The sequence below is a fragment of the Rhinolophus sinicus genome, linkage group LG01, assembly GCF_036562045.2.
Source record: "Rhinolophus sinicus isolate RSC01 linkage group LG01, ASM3656204v1, whole genome shotgun sequence".
In the NCBI taxonomy this organism is placed as follows: Eukaryota; Metazoa; Chordata; class Mammalia; order Chiroptera; family Rhinolophidae; genus Rhinolophus; species Rhinolophus sinicus.
The window spans coordinates 199,688,897-199,711,850 of NC_133751.1; the positions used below are offsets into that span (position 1 = coordinate 199,688,897).

At 38.9% G+C, this 22,954-nt stretch overlaps 1 protein-coding gene across 2 annotated transcripts in view; it reads left to right on the top strand.

The window, feature by feature from the left end:
- Positions 1-22,954, top strand: part of COL4A3 (collagen type IV alpha 3 chain) — a 149,232-nt gene that overhangs the window by 88,692 nt on the left and 37,586 nt on the right. For both annotated transcript variants that reach the window (XR_012490019.1, XM_074314144.1), the window contains exons 14-28: positions 1,154-1,216; positions 1,607-1,666; positions 2,902-2,946; positions 3,208-3,261; positions 4,085-4,126; positions 6,939-7,023; positions 8,165-8,200; positions 9,834-9,998; positions 12,894-12,986; positions 13,617-13,712; positions 16,515-16,585; positions 17,395-17,577; positions 19,187-19,355; positions 21,263-21,355; positions 21,983-22,087. Coding sequence is in view for 1 of the 2 variants with exons in the window: in XM_074314144.1 (XP_074170245.1) it covers positions 1,154-1,216; positions 1,607-1,666; positions 2,902-2,946; positions 3,208-3,261; positions 4,085-4,126; positions 6,939-7,023; positions 8,165-8,200; positions 9,834-9,998; positions 12,894-12,986; positions 13,617-13,712; positions 16,515-16,585; positions 17,395-17,577; positions 19,187-19,355; positions 21,263-21,355; positions 21,983-22,087 (1,360 nt within the window). In the remaining variant the exon portion in view is untranslated. The remainder of the gene's footprint in view (positions 1-1,153; positions 1,217-1,606; positions 1,667-2,901; positions 2,947-3,207; positions 3,262-4,084; positions 4,127-6,938; positions 7,024-8,164; positions 8,201-9,833; positions 9,999-12,893; positions 12,987-13,616; positions 13,713-16,514; positions 16,586-17,394; positions 17,578-19,186; positions 19,356-21,262; positions 21,356-21,982; positions 22,088-22,954) is intronic.

The following is a 22,954-nucleotide window of genomic DNA, read 5'->3' on the forward strand; positions in this document are numbered from 1 at the left end:
CTTTTTGCTCCCACAGCGGAGTAGCTGTAAGGACCTGGGTATGGAACTGGATCAAATGCTCAGAGAAATGAATCATAATAGAACACCCAATCTGAGTCCTAGGTTGATGCTGGAATGTCTGGCGGGAGGGGTATTGGGAAGCAAGAGGGTAGGTAACAGTTTTCTAGTGGATTAACTGAGAAATAAGCATAAACCGCCCTTATCTTTTGGACTTATAATTATTTTTAAATAATAGCTTAATTAAGATATAATACATATGCCATAAAATCCACCCTCTTAAAGTATAATGCAATTCATGGGTTCTAATTACAATGAATTTTTAACAGCTTTATTAGATTAATTCACATACCATAAAACTGAGTTATTTAGTGTACAACTCAGTGGCTTTTAATATATTCATAATTCTGCAACTATTACCACACTTAATTTTAAAACATTTTCATCACCCCAAAAAGGAAACCCTTTAGCCATCATTCTCTAGTATAATTAATTTTTAATGATAAAAATTGTCAAAACAAAACTAACAAGAGTTAAAACAAAACATAGTGAAATCTGACAAAAATAGTAATTCACATTAAAGATTGAAAAAAGATTGACCTGAGAGAAAAAAACAAACAAAACTTTTCAGAGGTAATTAACCAAAATAAAATTAATAAAGTCTAAATCTTTATTGACTGAAAATGAATAGAAAAATATCTTATCTTGAGAAAACCTAGATCTGGAATATATATGACCCAGAGGGAAAAAAATGAGTTTGAAAAACATGATGCCCTGGAGAGGACTCACAGAACATAATCATTAACATTTACCTAGAAAATAATTGATCACAATGAAAATAATTTCAGTATATTAAAAATGAAAGTAAAAGACATTAGAAATGACCTGGTTGTGCTTATAGGAAGCTGATTCATGAATTAAATTAATGTAATTTGATCCAAAAGACACTTTCTTTTTTCAAAAGTTTGTGTATTGTTTCAGTGGATTCACAGGTATAAAATTCAAAATGTGAAAAATGATAATGCGTTACGCTAACAGGAGGTACATAAGTAGTTGGTAAATCCAGTATATCGAGCAGATAGCGGTCTTTCCCAGACATAATCAGTAAAATCTTGTTTGATCTGTTTGTAATGACCTTAAATGCTTTTTGTGACAGGACCTCAAGGGCGACAAGGGCGACACGGGAGCCGTGGGCAGACCCGGACCTCCTGGACCCTCAGTAGGTCGTTTAGCGTCATGTTGTTCATGTGAAACATAAAGTAGAACCTTAGTGGGTATTTCAATGTATGACCTACATTTAAATATTAATATTAGCTAAAGCATGTTAGTATTTTACCGCAGAGTTCATGACTATACTAGAATTATTTTATGGCCATTTCTAACTGAAATCCTTGCACTGTTTACATGCATCCAGTCTCACACATCTTAGAATTTATCTTCAGCATCTGTGTTTTTTGAGCATGTGTTTAAATTAATACTCAGAATATTTCCCACCCATCATTTCAGTGTTTCTAAATATAACAGAATAATCGGATGGGAAAAGTTAATAAAAATCAATATGTCAAAAATCAATAATTCATAAAATTTAATACAACTCTCATTAATACAGGGACCACCTGGAGAATCTTACGGGTCAGAAAAAGGTGCTCCTGGCTATCCTGGCCCACAGGTAAACTGGGAAATTCGGTGTCATATACAGACTCTATTAATCAGTATTTAGGACTCCTTAAGTGGCAAATATAAGATGTCCAACTCAAACTAGATTTGAATTTTTTTTTTTTTAATTTTAAAGGCTTGGGAAGTAGAATTTATTTGTTCAAGAATCTGAGAAGTTCAAGGCTAACACAGGCTTCAAGGACTTTAGAGCCTGAAACAATATGGGCAGGACTCTGCATTTCACTTCTGCTCCTCCTCGTGTATCAGCCTCATTCTCTTCTTTGACAAATAATCTTCCATGTAGAGAGCAATGGGAAGAAAGAGCAAGATGTAGCAACAGACAACTTCAGGTTAACGGCATCTGAAGAGAGAGAGCGTGTCTCCCTGTGTCCATATATAAAATCCCACAGAGTCACTCGGATTGGGCCAGCTTGGGTTATATGTGTCATGCTGGAAAAGTAACTGTGGCCAGGAGGAAAAAGTACTGTGATTGGCCAGGGCAAGGGGTACTGTGGCTGACAGCCCCATTGCACCACACAGAGTGAGGAAAGGACAGCTGCCCAAAGGAAATGGGGCACGCTCTGATGAGAAGTGGGGGGCTGGGACAATAGCAACACGGGCCCTCTCTTCCACCCAGCTCTATTTTGAAAAGATTTAAACACATATCTTGTTTTAAAACTAAAAATTATACACTGGGGAAAATATATTTTTTTCTAAAAAAAATGTTCAACCCACACGATTTTTAAATTTTATCATGAAGGATAAATATAGTAACAGTTCATCCAAGAGCCCTGTCTGTTTGGACACTGCAATATACCTTTTATACATATATTTAAACAGAGGCACATCTGGAGTTCTGGGAATTGCCAGCATTTCCAATAAATAAATTGACTGTGAACACCTCCCTCTTTCTGGGTTTCCTTGTTCACTCCTGGGCTCCGTCATTTTCCTTCCAAACTTGGATAGACAGCGTCGACTCTCGTTTAAGCTTAGCTCTTCATTTTCTTTCTTTCTTCCTTTGGCTCTCCCTAATTTCCCATTCTGACTGACTTCCCCCATCTCTGGCAGAAAAGGTCTTTGTGTGTTCTGTGAATAATAGTTATTTCTTTTTCCTTCTAATAACTGGGTGAGGAAACTCAGTCAGGCTTTGTCGCCTGAGGTCAAGAGGAAATGATTGTATCATTAAAGTTTTTCATGTTTGTTAAAGTTATCCTTCTTCATTAAATTACATGTTTTGTTTCCTTTTAGGGGAAACCTGGAAAAGATGGTGCTCCTGGTTTTCCTGGCACTAAGGTAGAGACATGGTTTGCCCACAGATGTAGTGAAAATGTCAGTCCTGTTAGATGAAGAAGGATTTTTGAGAGTCTCTTAGTTATAAAGTATCCAAAAGCTGATATGTTTTAAAAATTGCATTTGAGAATCATAGTTTTACAGTGTGAAGAAAGGTCAACTGAGCACTTTTGCTTTTCAAAAAGGATGTCAAACTGTTCTGCTTCCTGCAGGAGAAATTGATTCGTTTGTCTTCTGACCCATTCTCTATGCTCTGTTGTTTAGGGAGCCAAAGGCAACAGGGGCTTCCCTGGGTTAACTGGTGAGGATGGCGTTAAGGTAAGCCTCTCCCTCATGTCTTGTCTTCAGCCTTTTTCAGTTGGTTGGGTTGGAGCGAGGTACAAGGAAATACAATCACAGTTCATGAAAATGCCTTCATATATTAAGAAGAAATAAGAGATGTGGCAACTTTACTTAAGCACTTGAAGGGCAGTCTTTTGGTAACGAGATTTCAGCTCCCCACGAGGAAGGAATTGGAAAAGGCCGGCAATCGTAGGGAGTTTCTGGTCACGGAAGATCAGGTGTAGGCTGGGTGGGTCACTATACACTGAAAGGTCATCATCAATTAATTGTGAAGTGTATTCCATGTCGTTTCTTTCTGACAACATATGACAGACATTTTCAAATAATTTACATATGTAGGGATATGTGGAAATTCAAGGTTTATCCCATAACAGTATCACTTCCAGCAGAATTCTGAAATACCCCCCTCCTGAGTCGGTAAGAAAGGTGGGTGGTTACAGCTGGGACAGTGGGAAACGCATACGACCCACAGCCTGGTTTTCCTGTGCCTCTCATCCGGGTGAGAGCTTGGCAGTGTGCAATGCATGTGAAGTTTCTTGGAAGATAGTGGCGTGAAAGAAACCTGGAGGAAGCACCAAAAAAGAACCCTTTCTTCACAACCTGGTTGATTGGATCCTTGACCCGGGCACAGCCCTCCAGGAAAATAATCTGGAGTCAATATCCCTCTCACTTTAACTAGGTTTCTGCATTACGTAGAAAACAACATTACTTTAGCATTGGTTTATTGTTAAGCTATGCATTTTGCTTCTTATCATGCTTTTAAATACCTGGGTGCTTCTGTTTCTGTGTTTCACCACAGGGGTGGAAAGGGGACATCGGCCCGCCAGGATTTCCTGGTCCAGTAAGTGTAATTAAAGACAATATCAATGTTACATTTGATCAAGTCCTTCAACGTATCAAGGAAATCATGAATCAATGTCTCTCAGTAACAACACGATAGCGATTATAGTATTTACCTTCTCATCAAACCAGGGCCAAAAATAGCTATTGTCATTATGTGTCCATTTGACAATGAACAAATATTTCTGTTTCATCCTCGTTGGTCTGTGGAATGCACTAGTAATGCCCATCTTGGGCTGTGGCGAGGAAGGAAACCTCTGTCTAATTAGACCAGACCCAAGGTGATCCTGCATCCTGAGCAGAGTAGGAGGGCTGCAGTGGAGGACAGCTGGCCGCCCAGGTGTGAGGGAGCCAGCTCCGCCCCCTCCAGCTGGACCTGGTTAGGACAACTCCTGCACCTTCAGCAAGCAGAAGCTCAACCATGGGTTTAATGCAGGGCCAGCAAAAACCAGTGACCTCAGCCCAAGCTCCATGGACATGGATTCAATGGCTGTCAGCTCCTGACTACAGGGTGGCCACATTCTATATTCTGTGACCCTGAAGCTTAAGGAGAGGAGTAAAAGGGACCCAGAGTCTGAGTGCTGGTAGATGTTCCTCTCCTGTCTCAAAAGACAGTGGTTCTCACATGTGGAATGCTCACCAGGGCTGCTGTTTATGATTGTGCAGAACAGTCCATGGTGGCAAGAGAGTCATGAGGATGGGGGAGGGGTGTCCTGTTACAAATGCTGTTCTCAGACCTCTCAGCCAAGTAATTTATCTCAGTTACTGGGCAAGGTCCTGGAAATCTGCATCTTTACACTACAAGCAAATGATTCAGATGCAAGTAGTCCCAAAATATTTTTATGCAGTTGCCAGGAAGATGAAATGTGCTATTTTGTGAAAGCACTTAGTCTAACACTCGGTAGGTACACACACGTCATTATGGATTTTATGATGGAGGTTATTGCCGTATTATGATTGTTATTATTATGAATTCTTTTTTTGTGATTTGATACATATTGCTTCACCATAAAGCTCTTGTTACCTCATCTTTAAACAAGCTGACAAAGTAACTGGCCCCATATAGCATATGAAAATACAAAACAGAGTTTCTTAAACTTTTATATTTTCATCTTCTTTACTTCAAGATAAATGTACTGAATTCTCATTGGTATCTACCTGCCAGATGTACTTCAGGGGAACTCTAAGTAGTCCTAGCTTACTATGTGTTTTGTTTTGCTCAGTTCTATATAACTCTGCAGTTTCTCCTGACTTCAGAGGAACTTCTGCTTAGAAAGTAGATAGTTAAGAAGACCAGGTCCACTGAGCATATCAGAAACAATAGTCCTCAATTATTGCAGGTCAACGGTGTTTTGAAATTTAAAGAAACAGTCATACTATATGTATGTTTTGATGTGTGGGTCCTAAATACTCTGAAATAAATTTAGTCCATCACAACAAGAATTTTTAAAAACTGAAGTAGAATAGAATTTTTAAAAATCAGAGTTGATCATATGTCATAATATTAAGTCACTATTTTGTAAAACCTAATTTCTGTACACATAGTCACACATACATAGATACAAGGTATAATCAAACAATACAGTGAATGTTTAAATAAAAAAATGTATTACCAAGAACGACTCATTGCCTTTAATCCCCCTCAAAATACTCCCCCTCAATTCAAACACACTTATCCCATCGTTCTTGCCACTTTCTGAAGCAGCTCTGGAAGTCCTCTTTCGTGAGTGTCTTTAGTTGCGCTGTCCTGGCTGCCTCAATGTCCTGAATCGATTTGAAACGTTTACCTTTCATGGTCATCTTGACTTTGGGGAAGAGCCAGAAGTCGCACGGTGCCATATCCAGTGAATAAGGTGGATGAGGACACACGGTAATGTTTTTATTTGACAGAAATTGCCATGTACCAGAAGCGATGTGTAACAGAGTGTTATGATAGAGAATGATTTATGGCAACTTTAAAACACACCTTCTCTCAACCAGAGCTCACACCCAACTGACTGCACTGAACAAGCTGAAACTGGTCACACACTGTTACTAAAGTTCGAAGTGCCACTTCCCTATTGATGATCCCTGCCTTTCTGTTGGGTGGCACTTGACAGCAGCATTCACTGTATTTTGTGATCATAATGGAAAGGCTCCGTGTCACACATCGCTTCTGGTACAGCAATTTCTGTCAAGTAAAAATGTTACAGTGTGTCCTCATCCACCTTATTCACCAGATCTGGCACCATGCAACTTCTGGCTCTTCCCCAAAGTCAAAAAGACCATGAAAGGTAAACGTTTTGAATCAATTCAGGACATGGAGGCAACCATGACAGTGCAACTAAAGACACTCATGAAAGAGGACTTCCAGAACTGCTTCAGAAAGTGGCAAGAACAATGGGATAAGTGTGTTTGAAGCGAGGGAAAATATTTTGAGGGGGATTAATGGCCATGAGTCACTATAATAAATTTTTTAAAATTTAAACATTCACCATATTACTTGGTCACACCTCATATATGTGTGTGTATATGTACATATAAATGTGCATGATGTGAGTGTGTGGGCTGATTCACGTCATAATATGCATTTCTAATTGAAAGCTTGTGAAATATATGATATCATGGTACCAGAAACATCAACTTTTATCTTTAAATTTATCCATCCCATATACATGACTAGCATATTTCTGCTAACACATACACCTATGAATTTAGGAAAGTAAGGAAAATATGATTTTGGCCAAAAACAAGAAGAAATTGAAGTAATTGCTTTTGATGACATGTCCATAAATAGCTAGCCGTTCTCTTTCTTCATTTTTTTTCCCTTTAAGACAGAATATTATGACGCATACCAGGAAAAGGGAGATGAGGGAATTCCAGGTCCTCCAGGGCCCAAGGGAGCTCGTGGCCCACAAGGTGAGCATAAATTTCTTCCTAAACAATTTGCTGATCATTTCCTGGTCTTTCTTTCAAGGTAAAGTATATGTGTGCTTATAGACCTAGAATTTGCAGGGGGGAAGAAAGATCTTCTAATTTTCATGGATGGTGGTGGTTTTCAGGGTCTCCTAATTTTCATAATATAATTTCCGGTAGAAGGTAATTGAATTATCTTTATATAAGAAAGCATGAAATTCAAGTCTGGCAAGCTGGCATTAACATGGTCGGAGGGCAGGATGAGAGAGTGTAAGAAATCTATAATCGCAGTGGGATGAAAGAAGTGAAAATGGAGACCCTGAAAAGTTGGAATTTGAGCAAATCCACACCATAGTGACAAGGAGGGATCTGAAGCCTGGTTTCCTGATTCCTGCACCATGAATTAAAGACATACTTATATTCTCTCCCTTTTGATAGATGGGAGATGTCTAAGCCAATAATTCATCTCTGGCTACACACTAGAACCCCCAGAAGTTCTAAATAATGACCATGTCAAGGTCATATCCTTGTGATTTGGATGTAACTGTTGCAGGAGGCCCTGTACACTAGCAGATTGTAAACGCTCCTTAGATTATCCTAATATGCAGCGGGATTGAAAACCACTGCTCTAGGCAAATTAGTGATATCAGCAAGATTTCAAAGGAGAATTTTACTTAGTGGAAAACTTCCCAGTGTATTTAAATAAATGGACAGATAAGTATAGACATAGATACAGACTTCTTTTTAATGCAATGTTAGAGCTAGAAGCAATCTGAGATGGAACAGCAGGCCAAACTGTACGTCCTGGACAATTTCAGCTGTTTGATTTTCTTGCATCTCAAGCATCCCAGCAAAGTGCCAAACACCTCTGTTTGGTGGGCTCTTAGGGAATCCCTTGGAGTTACCGGAAAAGGACAAAGTAGCGTGATTCACTTTTGAGTGTTAGACATCTAAGATTAGTGTCTTCTCTGCCATTTGTCTAAATAAGCTAAGTTTTCTAATATTTATCTGGCTGAGAGTGGAGAAAAAGTATTAAAAATATTTATTATTAATTATTATTATATTGTTACCCATGGCTTCAAAAATGGGGGGAGGAGAATATTTATATCTTCATGAGCAATTAGTTACTGTTATGTATTCATAGGTCCTATGGGCCCTCCCGGAGTTCCTGGAAGACCTGGTATGTACATGTTTCTCAAGGTATCAATCAAATGCTATTAAAAAAGAAAATACACTGCTCTCTAGTAAGTTTGCGTTATTTACATAAGACAAATCTTTCATTAATTGGCATAAAAGTGTTTAAAAATTCTTATTTGTTAACTTTGTGACCTGCAGCGCAGGAGGAAGTGGAAGCTGACAGAAAGTGTTACAAAAATGCTCTTTGTTACTTCTCAGTGGTTTTAACTAAGTGTAAGATGGCAACTTTGGTGTATAAGCAGAAGCGTTGAAAAAAATCAAAGGAGGCACAGAGATAGAAAGCAGTAGTTTTATGGTAATTGGTTTGGTTAAAAATGACAGTTTTCATAATGCCTCACAAGTTGCATAAGAATTCAGAGATTATACGTTTTTATATAAAGTTTTAAAATTTATAATATTTTGCTTATGGATACGTAGACAATTCTATAAAGTGTAGAAACATCCATGAATCATTAGAGCAGTTGCCTCTTGAAAGGAGCAGGGAAGGATGAGGTTGCTTCCACAGTGGCCTCTGTTATAACTGTAATGCTGTGATGTGTCATTCTGTAAAGGAAAGGAAACTAAGAAACAAATAGCAAAGATTTGATAAGCCCTGACATTGATTATATTTTTCTCTGTACCAAGTTGTGTATGTATGCTATTCTATCATTTTGAAAATGAATTATAAGTAAGCACATTGCAGAATGACATGGATATTACAATCCCTTTTTAAAAAATTGATGAATGGGTAAATATTATGTACACTTGTGTATGCATGGGGAAATATATATCAAACCGTTGACAGTGGGTATCTCTTGAAGTTGCACTGGGGTAAAAGATATTTTAGAGGTCTGGCCAAAGATTACAGAAGACTTCCTTCTCCTTACCAGGCCCCCAAGTAATGATAAGCTCCTTTACGAAGCCAGTGAGTGAAAATTGCAAAGCTCAAAAACAGTGCCAATCAGAGACATTTACCTTTATGCCAAAATCCTTACACTCAATAATCAGAAATAATCAGATGTTACCCCTGCTATTTTCTCAGCCCTTTGGTAGTAAGGTCTCTCTTCTTAGCAGTTAAACAGTTTTCAAGGCAGAGATTCAAGACTGTTTCCCTCCTCACATCCTTGTTGTCTTAAGACGGATAGATAAAATAGGTTTTGTACCAGTTGTCGTAGCTTCTCTCCTAGGAGATGACTCCTCCCCCCTCCCACAGCCTTTTATAACTAAGACGGTTGACAGCAATAAAGTCCAATTACAACTTTCGCTCTTTCTTATTTTGGGACACTGCAAGGTAGGCATCTTTTAGTCTCTAATTAAAAAATTACAAAATAGCATATATTGAATGATTTCTCATGAAGTTCTTTTAAATAAAAAGACTACAGTGTATCCCAAACCTTGTTTCAGTCCCTTCTAATAGATGACATAAGTTACCTTGTGGGAATGGAGTGTTCTGTGATAATTTAACAAGGTCACAGATGAAGGAAGGAAGATATTCACTTTTTATTTCATATGCTTTATCTGCCTCTCAGTGGTGCAACTTTTATAAATCAGAATACATTACATTTTGTAATTGAAAAATAAACATGTATTAATCAGGAAAAGATTTTAAATACAATAAAATGATTATTTTCTCCAAGGGTCATCAAAGCCTGGCCTCAGAGGACCCCCTGGACCACAAGGCGTGAAAGGAAGTAAAGGGAAGCAAGGACCCCCAGGAAAGAATACAGTAGGGTCTCCTGGGTCCCCAGGTTGTCCTGGTTCACCAGGCCCTCCAGGGCCACCGGGACCTCCAGGATCACCAGGTAAGGAAGCCTAACGGGCCCCTTTTTTGTACAGCGCCCAGCAACATATGTGTGCAAACCAAGGGCCTGGACCTTACTTGAAGCGTGGCCATCAGCCCGTATGGAACTTACAAGTTATCTTTCCTTTGTTGATTCATTTCATTAGCTACCTGTGAAAGCAGCTCTGGTGGAATGACTATTTTGCAAGGGCAGCAAAGCTTTTAGCCTGAGCTCTCACAGGTGGCAGAGTAGGAGGCAGGGATAAGAGCCATGAAGCAGGAAAGGAGGGATGGTTATCAAGTTGGTGGAAGCTAAATTGTTAAAAATCTCTGACACATAGTAGAGTTTTAGGTTAGTTTAGTTTTGCTTTGTTTTCTACATAGGTCTGCACCACAGCTTGCCAGATTTGTTCTTGGACATTATATATTTTTATTAATGGGATAATTTCAGTCCCTGGAGACTGTCTTCCATGCAGCTGTGCATCTTTGTCTCAGGATAATAGGTCCCAGGGAAGAAATGGGGAAGAATGTATCCATCAGCTCCTATTTCTCTGGGGTCAAAGATGAGCTCCCACAGGACTGGACTGACCACCCGCACACACCTCCAGGATGGGTTTGCCTCGCTCCCAGGGTATCCCATGCCTTGGCATCAGCAGGGAAGCCCCAGGACAAGAGGTCAGAGGTGTGCAGTAGACACAACATAAGATGCTGCCAGGTAAGGTGGGTCAGAGAGCAGAGAACTGCGGCCTAGAGGATTTAAAGTAGTACCTGGAGATTATGATGCAGGTATCCTTTCTCCTCCATCCCTCTAAAGAGTCGCTTAGCATTCTGCGTTGGCTGATAGATACATAGAACCTGTGAAAATATTGGTCACCCTTTGTATTTTAAGTACTTTTACTGGCAGGTGCCTGGGAAGTCTTGTGTTTTATACTCAGCCCTCCTAATAGCCTGGAGAATCTTCTGTGTGTCAGGGATTTTCTGACAGAAAAGAGACATTTACAGTCTATATGATTATAAACCTGGGAAATCCAAAGGAATAACCTGGAAAACTCTTAGTATTATTAAGATAATTCAGTTAAGTGTCTGGTTATGTGAGCAATATTTTTAAAAGATAAAAATGTTTCTTCAGGCCAATAACAATTTAAGAAATTATCCCATTAATAAAAAGATATAATGTCCAAGAACAAATCTGGCAAGCTGTGGTGCAGACCTATGTAGAAAACAAAGCAAAACTAAACTAACCTAAAACTCTACTATGTGTCAGAGATTTTTAACAATTTCTAGCCCTCCAAGTCTTTCTCAAGATGTAGGTTGTGTCCTCATTTTATTGATGGCAAGCCTGATGACCTCTGTTCTTGTACCTAATGAATGCTAACGTTGGGATCTGGAGCTGGGGTGCCTGCAATGGAACAGCTCCCTCTCCCCTCAGAGACTGCCCTGGTTTCCTATCTTCGCTTGTCTAAGCAACACCTGTCTGTCTGTCTGTCTACTTGCATCTTCAAGTTTAAGTCCTGCAGAAAGTTTTCACTGAGCCCACATCCTGTAACACTCATGCTTATCCCGATTGTGAAATTTTTCACATTGCTTTGTCTTTGTCAGTTTCCCCTGCAAGAATCAAAGCTCCTTGAGGTCAGGGACTGAATCTGGTTTTCTGTTTTATGGCCCAGCATGTAGCATACATAGGGGGCTGGGACATTGTAGGTATTCAAATGTTAGTTGCATTAAGTATGAAATGAGTGTGAAAATGTATAAGTGCATATAAATGTATAAATGTGCAAGTATACATATAAGCCTGCATTACGTATAAAACCGCCATCAGATTTTACTGTTTAAAGATAACTATCCAGCCATCTTAAAGACACAGAAAACTGGATCCCAAAATGGTCATTCCTTTCATCGTCAAGCAGACATAAAACACGTTACAGTTAAATTAAATGTTTCCTAATAATAATAAGTTAATTAATTAATTAATTAAACGTTTCCACTGTTATTACCTTATTGCTCTGAAATTTGGGGCAGCTATAGATACTGTGTTTAAATATTAATTTTATCAGCATTGCCTTCAACCTATGGGCCCAAGACCAAAAATTAGGTCACAGAACACAACAGTTTAATAGAGTAAACTATTCATTATAACACGATAGTAGCAGATATCTGTCAGAGACTCGGGAGAGTTGCTTTAAGAATAACAAACTCAACTGATGTGAAGAAGCATTGAGGAGGGTTGGCCCGGTGGCTCAGGTGGTGGGAGCGCCGTGCTCTAGCGCCACGGCAGCCAGCATGAGTGGCCAGCAGCCAGTGTAAGCGGCTGGCAGCTCCGACGACCCAGCGACTGCCTCAACTGGGGGGAGCGCAAGGCTCATAATACCAGCATGGGCCAGGGAACTGTGTCCTACACAATTTGACTGAAAAACAACAGCTTGAACTGGAGTGGGGGTGGGGGGGCAGAAGAAGGGGGAAAAAAAAAAAGAAGCAATGAGGAGAAAACAGGTGGCACTGTGAGTCAGAATTTTTTCATCAGTACATATTAAGCATCCGCAATATATATATCAGGGAGATGTATCCAATATGTACAGAAGAACGATTGACCCTTTGCTTGGAAATGCTAAAGGGATAGTCTGGGAATAACTAGAAATAATAAAGTAAGAGAACATGGCTGAGGCTCATTATGTGACAAGAAATGCCACATAATGAGCTTTCAAAGACCCACCACATCAGTATCAAAAACCATCATGGGTGTAAGGTGAAAGGGAAAGCTAGTCAATATTCATTTCAGTTAAAAGACTCAGCTTCCAAAACAAATATGGGAGGAAATGCATATAAAATAATACATATTATGAAAACACTTGCTAATTGAAAAAAAAAAAAAAACACTTAAAGAAAATTTTTTTAAACTAGCTTTGATGTCTTTTTGTAGGAGACGTCATTTTTCGCAAAGGTCCACCTGGAGATCAGGGACTTCCAGGCCATGTGGGGCCTCCGGGAATTCCAGGAGTGGATGGGCGCAAAGGTTGGTTCAATCAATGGGGATGTTCTATTAGAATAAGCCATTCGCATCGTCATTATTATCACTGATTGTTTTCACCCTGAGACACCAGTGATACTAAACAGCAGACAGTCAGGGATGGCTTCTTTTCCAAAAGAATTCGCTAAAAGTACTCATTTATCTGTAAATCATTCATTTATTTAGCACCCATGCGATACCTCATTGGCTATTGCTAGAATGTGAGTTTTATCCTGCATTCAAGGAGAGAAACACTGAAATGGGATGATTTATACTAGACTCAGGATTTCCTCTCCAAGAACACCAAGAAGCTCAGATAGATAAAGTAAGCAGACATAATAGATGAATTATTTTTTTTATTAATATGTAAAATGTCCTAGATGATCTTCAGTACATGAAGAAAATTTAAATGTAAGAAATGACTGTGAATGGCTATATGCGATGTCAGAGGGGTAGTAGATTGGGGGAAGGATGTTATCACTTTGTGAGGGATATAAATGATAAATGTCTAACTATAACATTGTTTTGTACACCTGAAACTAATTTTTTTTAAAAATGACTGTGCAGTTGGAAGATATGTCTTTTCTGCAGACTTGGTGTGGGTTTATGAGTAATACAAGTGTGTTCTCTTTGCAGGGGAACCAGGCCTCGTGTGCACAGATTGTCCTTGTGTCCCGGGGCCCCCAGGTCTCCCAGGGTTGCCGGGGTTAGATGGCCGAAAAGGAATCTCAGGTACAGACAATTTGCACACAAGTGTTTTTTACAAGTACAAAAGGGTCAACTCAATGAGGGTATCAGAATGTTGGATGTCATGATAGGGTTTACAGAAGCTCAGAGGGAAATTTTCAAAAACATACACTATTAACATAAAGTAAGCCAAAATCACATAAAAGCTGGCATTTTTCCCTGTTCCATTTTAGTTGCTGAACTCTAGCAAACTATTGCATTATCCAGGAATTATACGTTCAGAATCCTACAGGGGACCAGCAGGTAATTTGAAGCAGTGAAGCAGCCATATTAAACACACATCACTTTTTTCTTCCAGAAAGAAATAAGCTCTCTCTTATTTTTTTCTTGAAAGATACCACCCTTCTCAGTCCATTTTCTCATGTCCATTTTGATAGAGTCAAGAGTGTATGTGCTATCTCACATTCTTCTTAAGTATACAAGTGCAATAAAAAATACACCAGTGGTCTCCGTGCTGGGGACAATAGGGTATAGTGAGGACTGTGGTAAAGTACAGGGCACATTAAAAGGAGCCACTGGGCACCCAACTTCAGACTGTTGTTACTTTGCTATATTTTAGGCCCTGGATTAATAAATCTTTCTACTTTTTGAGGAGAAATTAGGATTTTTACCTGAACTCTCATGTTTTTTTTAATATTAGACATTCATTTTTGAAGAAAAAGACAACGTTGCATAGGCCAATATTCTGAGGACTAAATAAAGCGTATGTCACTTCACATAATCAACCCTTGAGCCAAAGAAGAACAATTCTCCACCCCAACACTGTCACTCCAGGCTGTCACTGACTCTGCTGTCCTACCTCCCCATTCTTCAGCCACAGGACTGGCTGTGGAGAAAACCTTCAAGTGGAAAAGTCTCTATTTATTAGTTGGGCTCCTCTGCCCCTGTGCCACTCCCCTGGTGACCCAGTGCCTTTCATATGGTACCACACACCGTCCTGGTTCTGCCATCAGCATCTTGGCCTTTAGATGCTGTGATCAAATTGTTTATTATTAACCAGTAAGAGCTCGAACTACGGAGCCCTTGGTCATGTGCTAGGCACTGTTCTAGGTCTTCTGTGCCTCCAGGCCTTATTCCTCACATCAACCCTAGAGGCAAGTGCTATCGTAACCCCATTTGACAGATGAGGAAGCTGAGGCATAAGGTGACATAGCTAATAAGTAAGTGGTAGAGCCTGGACTCAAATCCAGACACTCTCCTCCAGAGGCAGTTCTTGCTCTCTACACCAGCATCCTTTCATTGCTGTACCAGGGCTGCCCTTTGAGGCCAGTTAATCCAAAGGTCTCCCTGGCAACATACATAAGGGCCCTTTTATGTTACCAGTGTCCAGTGCATACCCGCATTGGCACAGAGTCTTTGAGGAGGCTGGTGCTCAGGCCAAAGAAGAAAGGCTAATGGTGGCAGCTGTGGGCACCACAGCCAACAGGGGACGTGCATTCAGGCAGGGATCCTTTGTCACTCTCAAGTCCTACCCACTTCTTTATAAATGCCTTATTCCTTTGTAGTCGCTGCCCTCTGACTCCCTGAGACAGGCCTGAGAGGGAAGAAAGGGCAAAGGGTGAGGGGAGGGACTTTCCCTCAAGCAGCTCCTATTCAGCGCCTAAGTCTCTGGGGGCAATGTTCTATTAAAACAAAAACTAAAAAGGAGGGAGGGAGGAAGAGGGAGAATGGGAGGGAAGGAGAAAAGGAGGAAAAGAGGGAAAGGAAAAAAGAAAAGCAATTATTATTTTCCTATATTCCCCTTGAGTGACCTCTGACCCAAGCCTGAATGCAGTTGGGCAGCTCACTGCAGCTAACCACCTAGTCGTACTATTGTAGTTTCTTTGGTTTCTCTACGATTTGGCAGGTGACAGGTATAGCTCAAAGAAGATAAAACAGTTTGGATTACTATCAAAAGTATATCCTGGCTCAAATCTTGCAAAAAATAAAATCTGAATAAACATTTGTTAATAAACTGATCTGAGATCCATCAAAAAGATCTTCTGAAGGGATCTTTACAGAGGTACTTAAACACTTACAAGAAATATAAAATTGTACAGTAAAATAAAATGCAATTTGGCAACAGATATCCAAAGCCTCAGAAAAAATTGTGCCCGTTTGGTCCTGAAGTTACACTTTTAGGAATTTATTGTAAAGAAAAATAATTGGATAAATTTAGAAAACAAAATATCCAGAGATATTTATCATAGATAGCATTGGTTACAACAGCTAAAGTTGAAAAAACAATCTAAATGTCTGAAAGCAAGTTAGCTTAATAAATAGTTCACCCACAAAATAGGCTACTATGCGCCCATTTAAAGTGAAGCTATAAATCTGTATGTACTGACATATGTATAACATGCATACAAAATGTATATAAGTCCTATACATTTATGGATATAAGATTTTATGAGTAATGTACATGAAAATTTTAGCAAATATTGTCTTCTGGTGGTAGATTTATGGGTGATTTTCATTCTTTCATTTCTGTGTAACTTTTTTTAAAAACTTTTTTTACAATGAGCATATATTATTTTTATCATCAGAAAAGAATTACTGTATCCCCTTAAAAATTATAAAGACAAGAATTTTAGGAAGCTAAATTTTTTAACAGTTCTTGGTTGTTGTTTTTTACATTTTCTCTTATTCCAGTTACTTACTCCCATTCTCTTCTTGCACCTTATGTTTTAAAATGGAAATTGTCTTCCTTTTCTCAGAAGAAAACACCCTATTTTCTTTATACACTGCATTACCCTGGCTGCTCAGAGTGGGTGCTCAATGAATATTTAATAATTCACTGATTTGCAGGAGAACGAGGGGAAGCTGGCATTAAAGGAAGCCCAGGGTCCCCAGGATGTGACGGTCCTCCAGGATCTCCAGTAAGATTTCATGGTTTTGAAGCTTTAATTTCAATTTGGAGAATAGAACACTCTGGAAATACGGTAGCACCCCCCCTACGTTACCAGTTTGGTGCCTGGCAAAGAAGAGGCACTCAATAGATACTTATTGATTAAATGAATAAATGAATGGTGTATGAATGAAAGAATGAATGAATTCATAATCACTTAAAATGGTGTCGGAGACAGAAAATAGATCAGTGGTTGCCTGGGACTGAGGCTGGGAACAGGGATTGACCACAGATGGGTTGGAGGGAATTTGGGGGAGTGAGAGAAATGTGTTAACACTGAATCGTGGTGATTGTAGCATAAATGTATACATTTATTTTTAAAACCATTGAATTGTACTCTTACAAAGGATACATTTTATGGTATGTAAATTATACCTCAGTAAAGTTGTTAAAACTTTTAATTTGATTATCATAGTGAATCATAAAGTTATATATGGATAAATACATTTAAATCGCATTATCCAGAGATGCGTGTTAACATTTACCAATATTCTAACATAATCTGAATTATGATCATGGTTGTATTATATTAAAATATATTATTGTGTGGATTGCACTGAATTGTACTAACTGAATTATTTTCCAGTTTTGAAAGCAAAAACTAAGCAAAAAAACACAAAAAACTTAAAATTGTACTTATGTGCCAAAGAAAATGTCTGAAAAAAAAATACATGTTCATTAAAATTGAAAAGTTCTTGTTGACATTTTGTCGTTTTTTGAGATTGACACAAAAACAGCTCTGCCCAAATGCCATGTAGACTTATTTCTGTACTGCCCTAGGGATTCCCAGGTGCTCCAGGTGCTCCAGGACTTAAAGGAGAAAAAGGTGAAACACCTCCTCCAGAGGGACAAGTCGGTGACCCGGGAGATCCGGGGCCCAGAGGACAGCCTGGAAGAAAGGGCTTGGATGGAATCCCTGGAACTCCCGGACTAAAAGGATCTCGAGGACCGAAGGGTGAACCGGTTGGTATCTTAGTAATTGTTTTCAAATTACTTCAAGTGCTCTGAAGTTAAGACATAAGATGAATTACTTTCATAAAAAATTGCCTGCTCATCACACTTCATCCCTCTAACTGTACAATGAGGCATCTTCAAACCAGAGCAAATATTTGTAGTATTTAGACAAAATAAATAGGTAGCACTCGATGGTTATTTCAGCCCAAATAAAATTCTACATTGATGATGACCTTGTCTCATACACAAGTTACAATTCTACATTTGTGTCAAATGAGTTTGTAAAGAAGTTCAGAAAATAATTAAAATGGAAAGTTTTAGTCAGTATTCGGGGGGCAATGTGCATTCTTTTAAGTAAAAATAATTGCAGAAAAGGACAAAGTATTCAGGGGTAGGGTAGCGAAATAGATCAAATGTTTTATCATTGACAATATTTAACCTTCTGTAAATTCAATCTCTTTCCATGGAATAGAATCTCTCACATGTTCAATTGAGAGATTCTTACCAGGATCTATTTTTCTTAGAGAAATTTACAAGGCACGCTGCCCAGCCTGTTCTATGAAATACCAGTTTCTCCCAGAGTTAATCAGTGTTATCCAATAAAAAAGGTCCCACTTCGAAGAGGGAAGCTTAGCAAACAAATTTAAAGTTTTGTTTATAGACTCTTTAATGTCAGAATATGAATTGTGACTCCCCATGGTGTAGATATGATTTGCAGTCTTTCCTAAACTTTTTTGACTACAAAGCACTTTTTGGCTGGCAGGGCCAGTGTTTCTCAGACCCTCCTTTGACAAGCTGCCTGTCTGTCCCCCAGCTGGTAGTTATGATTGTAAAGGGACGGAATCTAGAATGCTTTTGGCCTAGTATTAACAGAGATCATATGATGCTCCCATTTGTGTCTCCCTAATGTCTTTATTGTTTCTGGTAAAGATGTTCCAGAAAGTAAGAGAGAAAATCAAGGAGATTTGTTGTTTGTTATGCCCTGTCATTATGCAAGAAGAAGGACCACTTAGCCACCAGTGATACAAACAATGAAAAATCCAGTTAAATTTATTATGTGTGGCCATGTTGGAAAGGAAGGGGAACTTCGATTATTTTGTCAAGTTCAACTTCCTCAATATATACAATTTATTTTCAAAGTTACAGCTACAAAGAAATTTTAAAACACATTTTATAAGAAAACAACTAATAAAGATAGACTATCTCCTTTGTAGTGAAAATACCTGGTGAAAACTAAAACAAATAAATGTGTGCTGTACTTGTTTGATTTTAGAAATGTACCATTAACATGAATGTCACCTCTAATTCTATTTGAACTGTTGGCCTATTTGAGCTAAGTTTTGGGGGCTATTATCATACAGGTGGTATCCCATTGTAGGAACATCTCAAGTGGGACTTGGGAATTCTAAGTTAATGACGTGGCTGAATTCCAAGGGGCACAAAACCACAGAAACCATACAGAGTCGTTATTTTAGTAATGATTCCCTTCAAATGTCAAATGCTTTTTACTTCAAGACTTTCTCTAGAATATGAATACTCTTCATATTCATGGTCATAATAACCTGCATAAGGAGCTGCTGGAATGAAGCACTATCTAAATATATTGTTATTGTAACAGGCCCTCACTGGTGAGAAGGGGGACCGGGGTTTTCCAGGAGATCCTGGCAGCCCTGGGTCCCCAGGACCTGCAGGACCAGCTGGACCACCAGGCTATGGACCGGAGGGAGAGCCTGGTCCAAAGGGAGCCCAAGGTGTTCCTGGAGCCCCTGGACCACCTGGAAAAGCCGGTTGGTTAGTTTTCTTTCCAGTCCTGTTTTCCTATGGAGCGGGTTGATGGTTCCTAGAGATAGTGAAGCTCCCTCAAGACCAGTGGATGTGTACATTAGAGACTTGCTTCTGATAAGTAGAATATGTCAAGTCGCAGGCAGTGGGAAAGAACATGTAGGGTATGCTAGAGAACATCCATTTTTTTCCCTGTTACTGAGCAATTCAGCTCAAATTTCCTAGGATAGACTATATCCATTATGGATATAAATATATGGAAATAGTGGATCCTAAAAAATGAGTGGAAGACAGTTATGATAAACAAAGGGGAGGCCAAAACCTAGGACACTGATATTGAGATGCCTTTTCCAGGCTTCAAGGGTCCACTAGTATTACTCCAAATTTGTTCTTTCTGATCCACAACCCAATAAACATTTTATAAATAAAACTTCACAATATCTAAGACATGTGAAGAAAAGTTGTCTGATAATAGTTTTAAAGTCCCAGGAACGTTGGGGATCCACCTGTACTGAACATCGTTTCTGGAATCAGGAGCGATCTGATCCTCAGTATTTTCTGTGGTGAAGAACATGGTGGAAGATGAAAACGGCATGCTACTAATGGCTTTAAATAAATAATGCTACCATGGTCATTTCTCACTTCTAAAATCACTTTGAAGGGTGAGACCCCATAACCAGTAACTTCCAAGTCATTTTATAGCATCCTCCTCGGTAAAATCTTACACACACATCCCCACAGTACCCATATATATTATAAATTGTGTGCATGCATTTCCGTCCATACATGTATGCAAAGCTTATTTTGTGGTTATACATGCATGTATTTCTTTTTCCTGTGCCTTACTTTTGAGGCTGCTATTCTAATCCAAGAATTGGCAAACCGTGGCACTTCACAGTCCAAATCCAGCACACAGCCTATTTATGTATGGTCTGCAAGCTAAGAATGGTTTTTATGTCTTTAAATGATTGGAAAAAGAATATCTTTTGAATAATATGTCATGAAATTCAAGTTTCAGTGTCCATAAATAAAGTGTTATGGGCACACAGCCACACTCATCCATTAACTCATGTGTTCTGGCTGCTGTCATGCAGTGATGGCTGAGTTGAGTAATTGCGACAGACCATCTGGACCACAAAGCCTAAATTATTTACTATCTGGCCCTTGACAGAAAAAGTTTGCTCGATCCTCTTCTAACCCATCTTCAAACCCTCTTCTGTTCTTTCTAACTGTGCATGCTTAGTGAAGGTCCCCATTGTCCTAAAATATATTATCATCAACTGTTGCCATCGCGCTACTGTAAACCTACTCTTTCTATAAATATATGAATATATGGACCACACTAATCACTCACATGTTTTTAATATTGGCCACTGTGGTCAGAATATTATCGCTGATCTTTATTATTTGAGTAGGCATTATTTCCCCGATGACACATGAGAGTTTAAGAAATATCCCCCATATCACACACTTTATAAAGAGCAAGGCGAAGGTTCAAGCCCAGACCTACCTGTCAGGCCACACTTCTTGATTGTGCACTCCACTAGTCACCCAGTAAATAAATAAATAACCTACCAGTATCCACCAATGTTTAAGCTGAATTCATATTATCTTTTTTTTTTTTTTTTTAGAATAGGCTCTCTTTCAATACACCAGCATGTTGGGATGTTAATTAAAACAAGCCTTAGACAATAATAGATGCTTACAAATAGTTGTCAATTGAATAAGACAGTTGCTATGGGCTGGTTATCTATTGTATAAGCCAGTTTTGAAGCCTATCTAAGCAGAGACTGTTTTTCGTATTCCTTGGAATATGTCTGTGAACCCCTCCTTATCATATCATATATTTTCCCTCTGAACCAAGGAAAACTTCAATATGCACATGAATATTATGATCCTAAATTCTCTTAAGGTCCACCAGGAGACTCCACCGTTTTGATGCCAATCCCAGGGCCCCCAGGACCTCCAGGGCACCCAGGCCGTCCTGGCCCCCAGGGTCCACCTGGTAAGTATCCGCTTTGCTAAGTCAGGGACCTGGCATCAGATGGCACCCTGACTCACCTAGAAAAACACTGTCCCCACTATAAGGAAAAAAATATATTCATTGGCTCCCAAAGAAAGCACAGGCCAGTTTTGTCACAAAATAAGCCAAGAGGCAGGAATCTCTCTGTCCCTTGAAGTTATCCAAATTATTCCCATTGGTGCTTCTAATTCCAAAAAAGAATTGATGTAATTACTTGAAAAGAATTCAAAAGCAGAACAATCTTTATGGATATCTGGTGGAGGAACAGGAATGTTTCCCCATGGTTAATCAGGATAGTACCCAGTGGGTCTTCATTTGAAAACGTAACATTTTCACCAATATGATCGAAAACTTAATTTTGCGTGCCTGGCGGGACACATATCATCCAAGATATCTAGAATATTTCTTTTCATGGGGTTAAATTACATTTTCAAAATTATTTGCAGTCCCTAATGAGTCCGTTGGATAGGAATGGAGGAGGAAGTCAGGGTTATGTTAAAATTATTTCTTCATTTGCAAAACTGTCGGGGATGACACGGAAACTGAGACATTTTGTTTTCAGGCGAGATTAAGGAAAGTTGCTGATGCTGATGCGTATGTGTTGTTAAGGTTGTCCTGGACCCAAAGGAAAATGTGGTGAACCAGGGATTCCTGGGCCTGATGGTGAACCAGGAATTCCAGGCATTGGATTCCCTGGGCCTCCTGGACCTAAGGGTAAGTTAAAAAAAATTGAAAACGTAAGGTTCATTGGGGATATTTAGAAAATAGAAATATAAATAAATAAAGAACATAAGAAATACCCATAATACCCTTTAAAATAATGTTTTCCACCAATCTTAAATGGGGAAAAAAATCTTACAAGAATGTTAGGTAAAAAGGCAGAACTCACATTGATTTATGCAACCTCATCTCAATCATATGTTTTTTTAAATGCATAGAAAAAAATGGAAGGCAATTCCCCAAAGTTATCCTTGATAGTGGGATTACGTGGAGCATTTTTCTTTACTTCTGAATAGATGCCTACACTTCTGACACTTTTACATTTCTTCACTTCATACACTTGTTCTATAATAAAGAACTAACTGTTAAATCACAACTGGCTGATTTCCCTATACATTCCAAAATAAATCACAGAAGTTATTTCCTTTAGGAAAAAAAGAAAATACTGTTTCTCATGAAAGGGGAAACACTCCAAAGAAATCCAGATGCTGAGATCCCCTGAGGTCTCTCAGGGTATCTCAAACAATACCCTGAGGCTCCCCGGTGACAAGTACTGTAAAGTCCTGTCAGGGTGACATATGAGTATTCTCAGTCACCAGGCCATCACACGAAACTTCAGATTTTATGATAATATGTTTGTATCAATATAATTTAAAATGTTTGTCAAAATATAAGCCATTTTTTGTGCTTCATTTCTTAGATGTCACCAATGTTGATCATACATCAGGTCTATCCAAATATGGGAATATTTATCTGACTTTATGAGTATTTGAAATGGAAAACATAATCACATTTCTCATGTGGTCACAAGAATGGCGTTGACTGTAATTTCTTGAATTTCTTCCCAGTGACCTCTAAAGT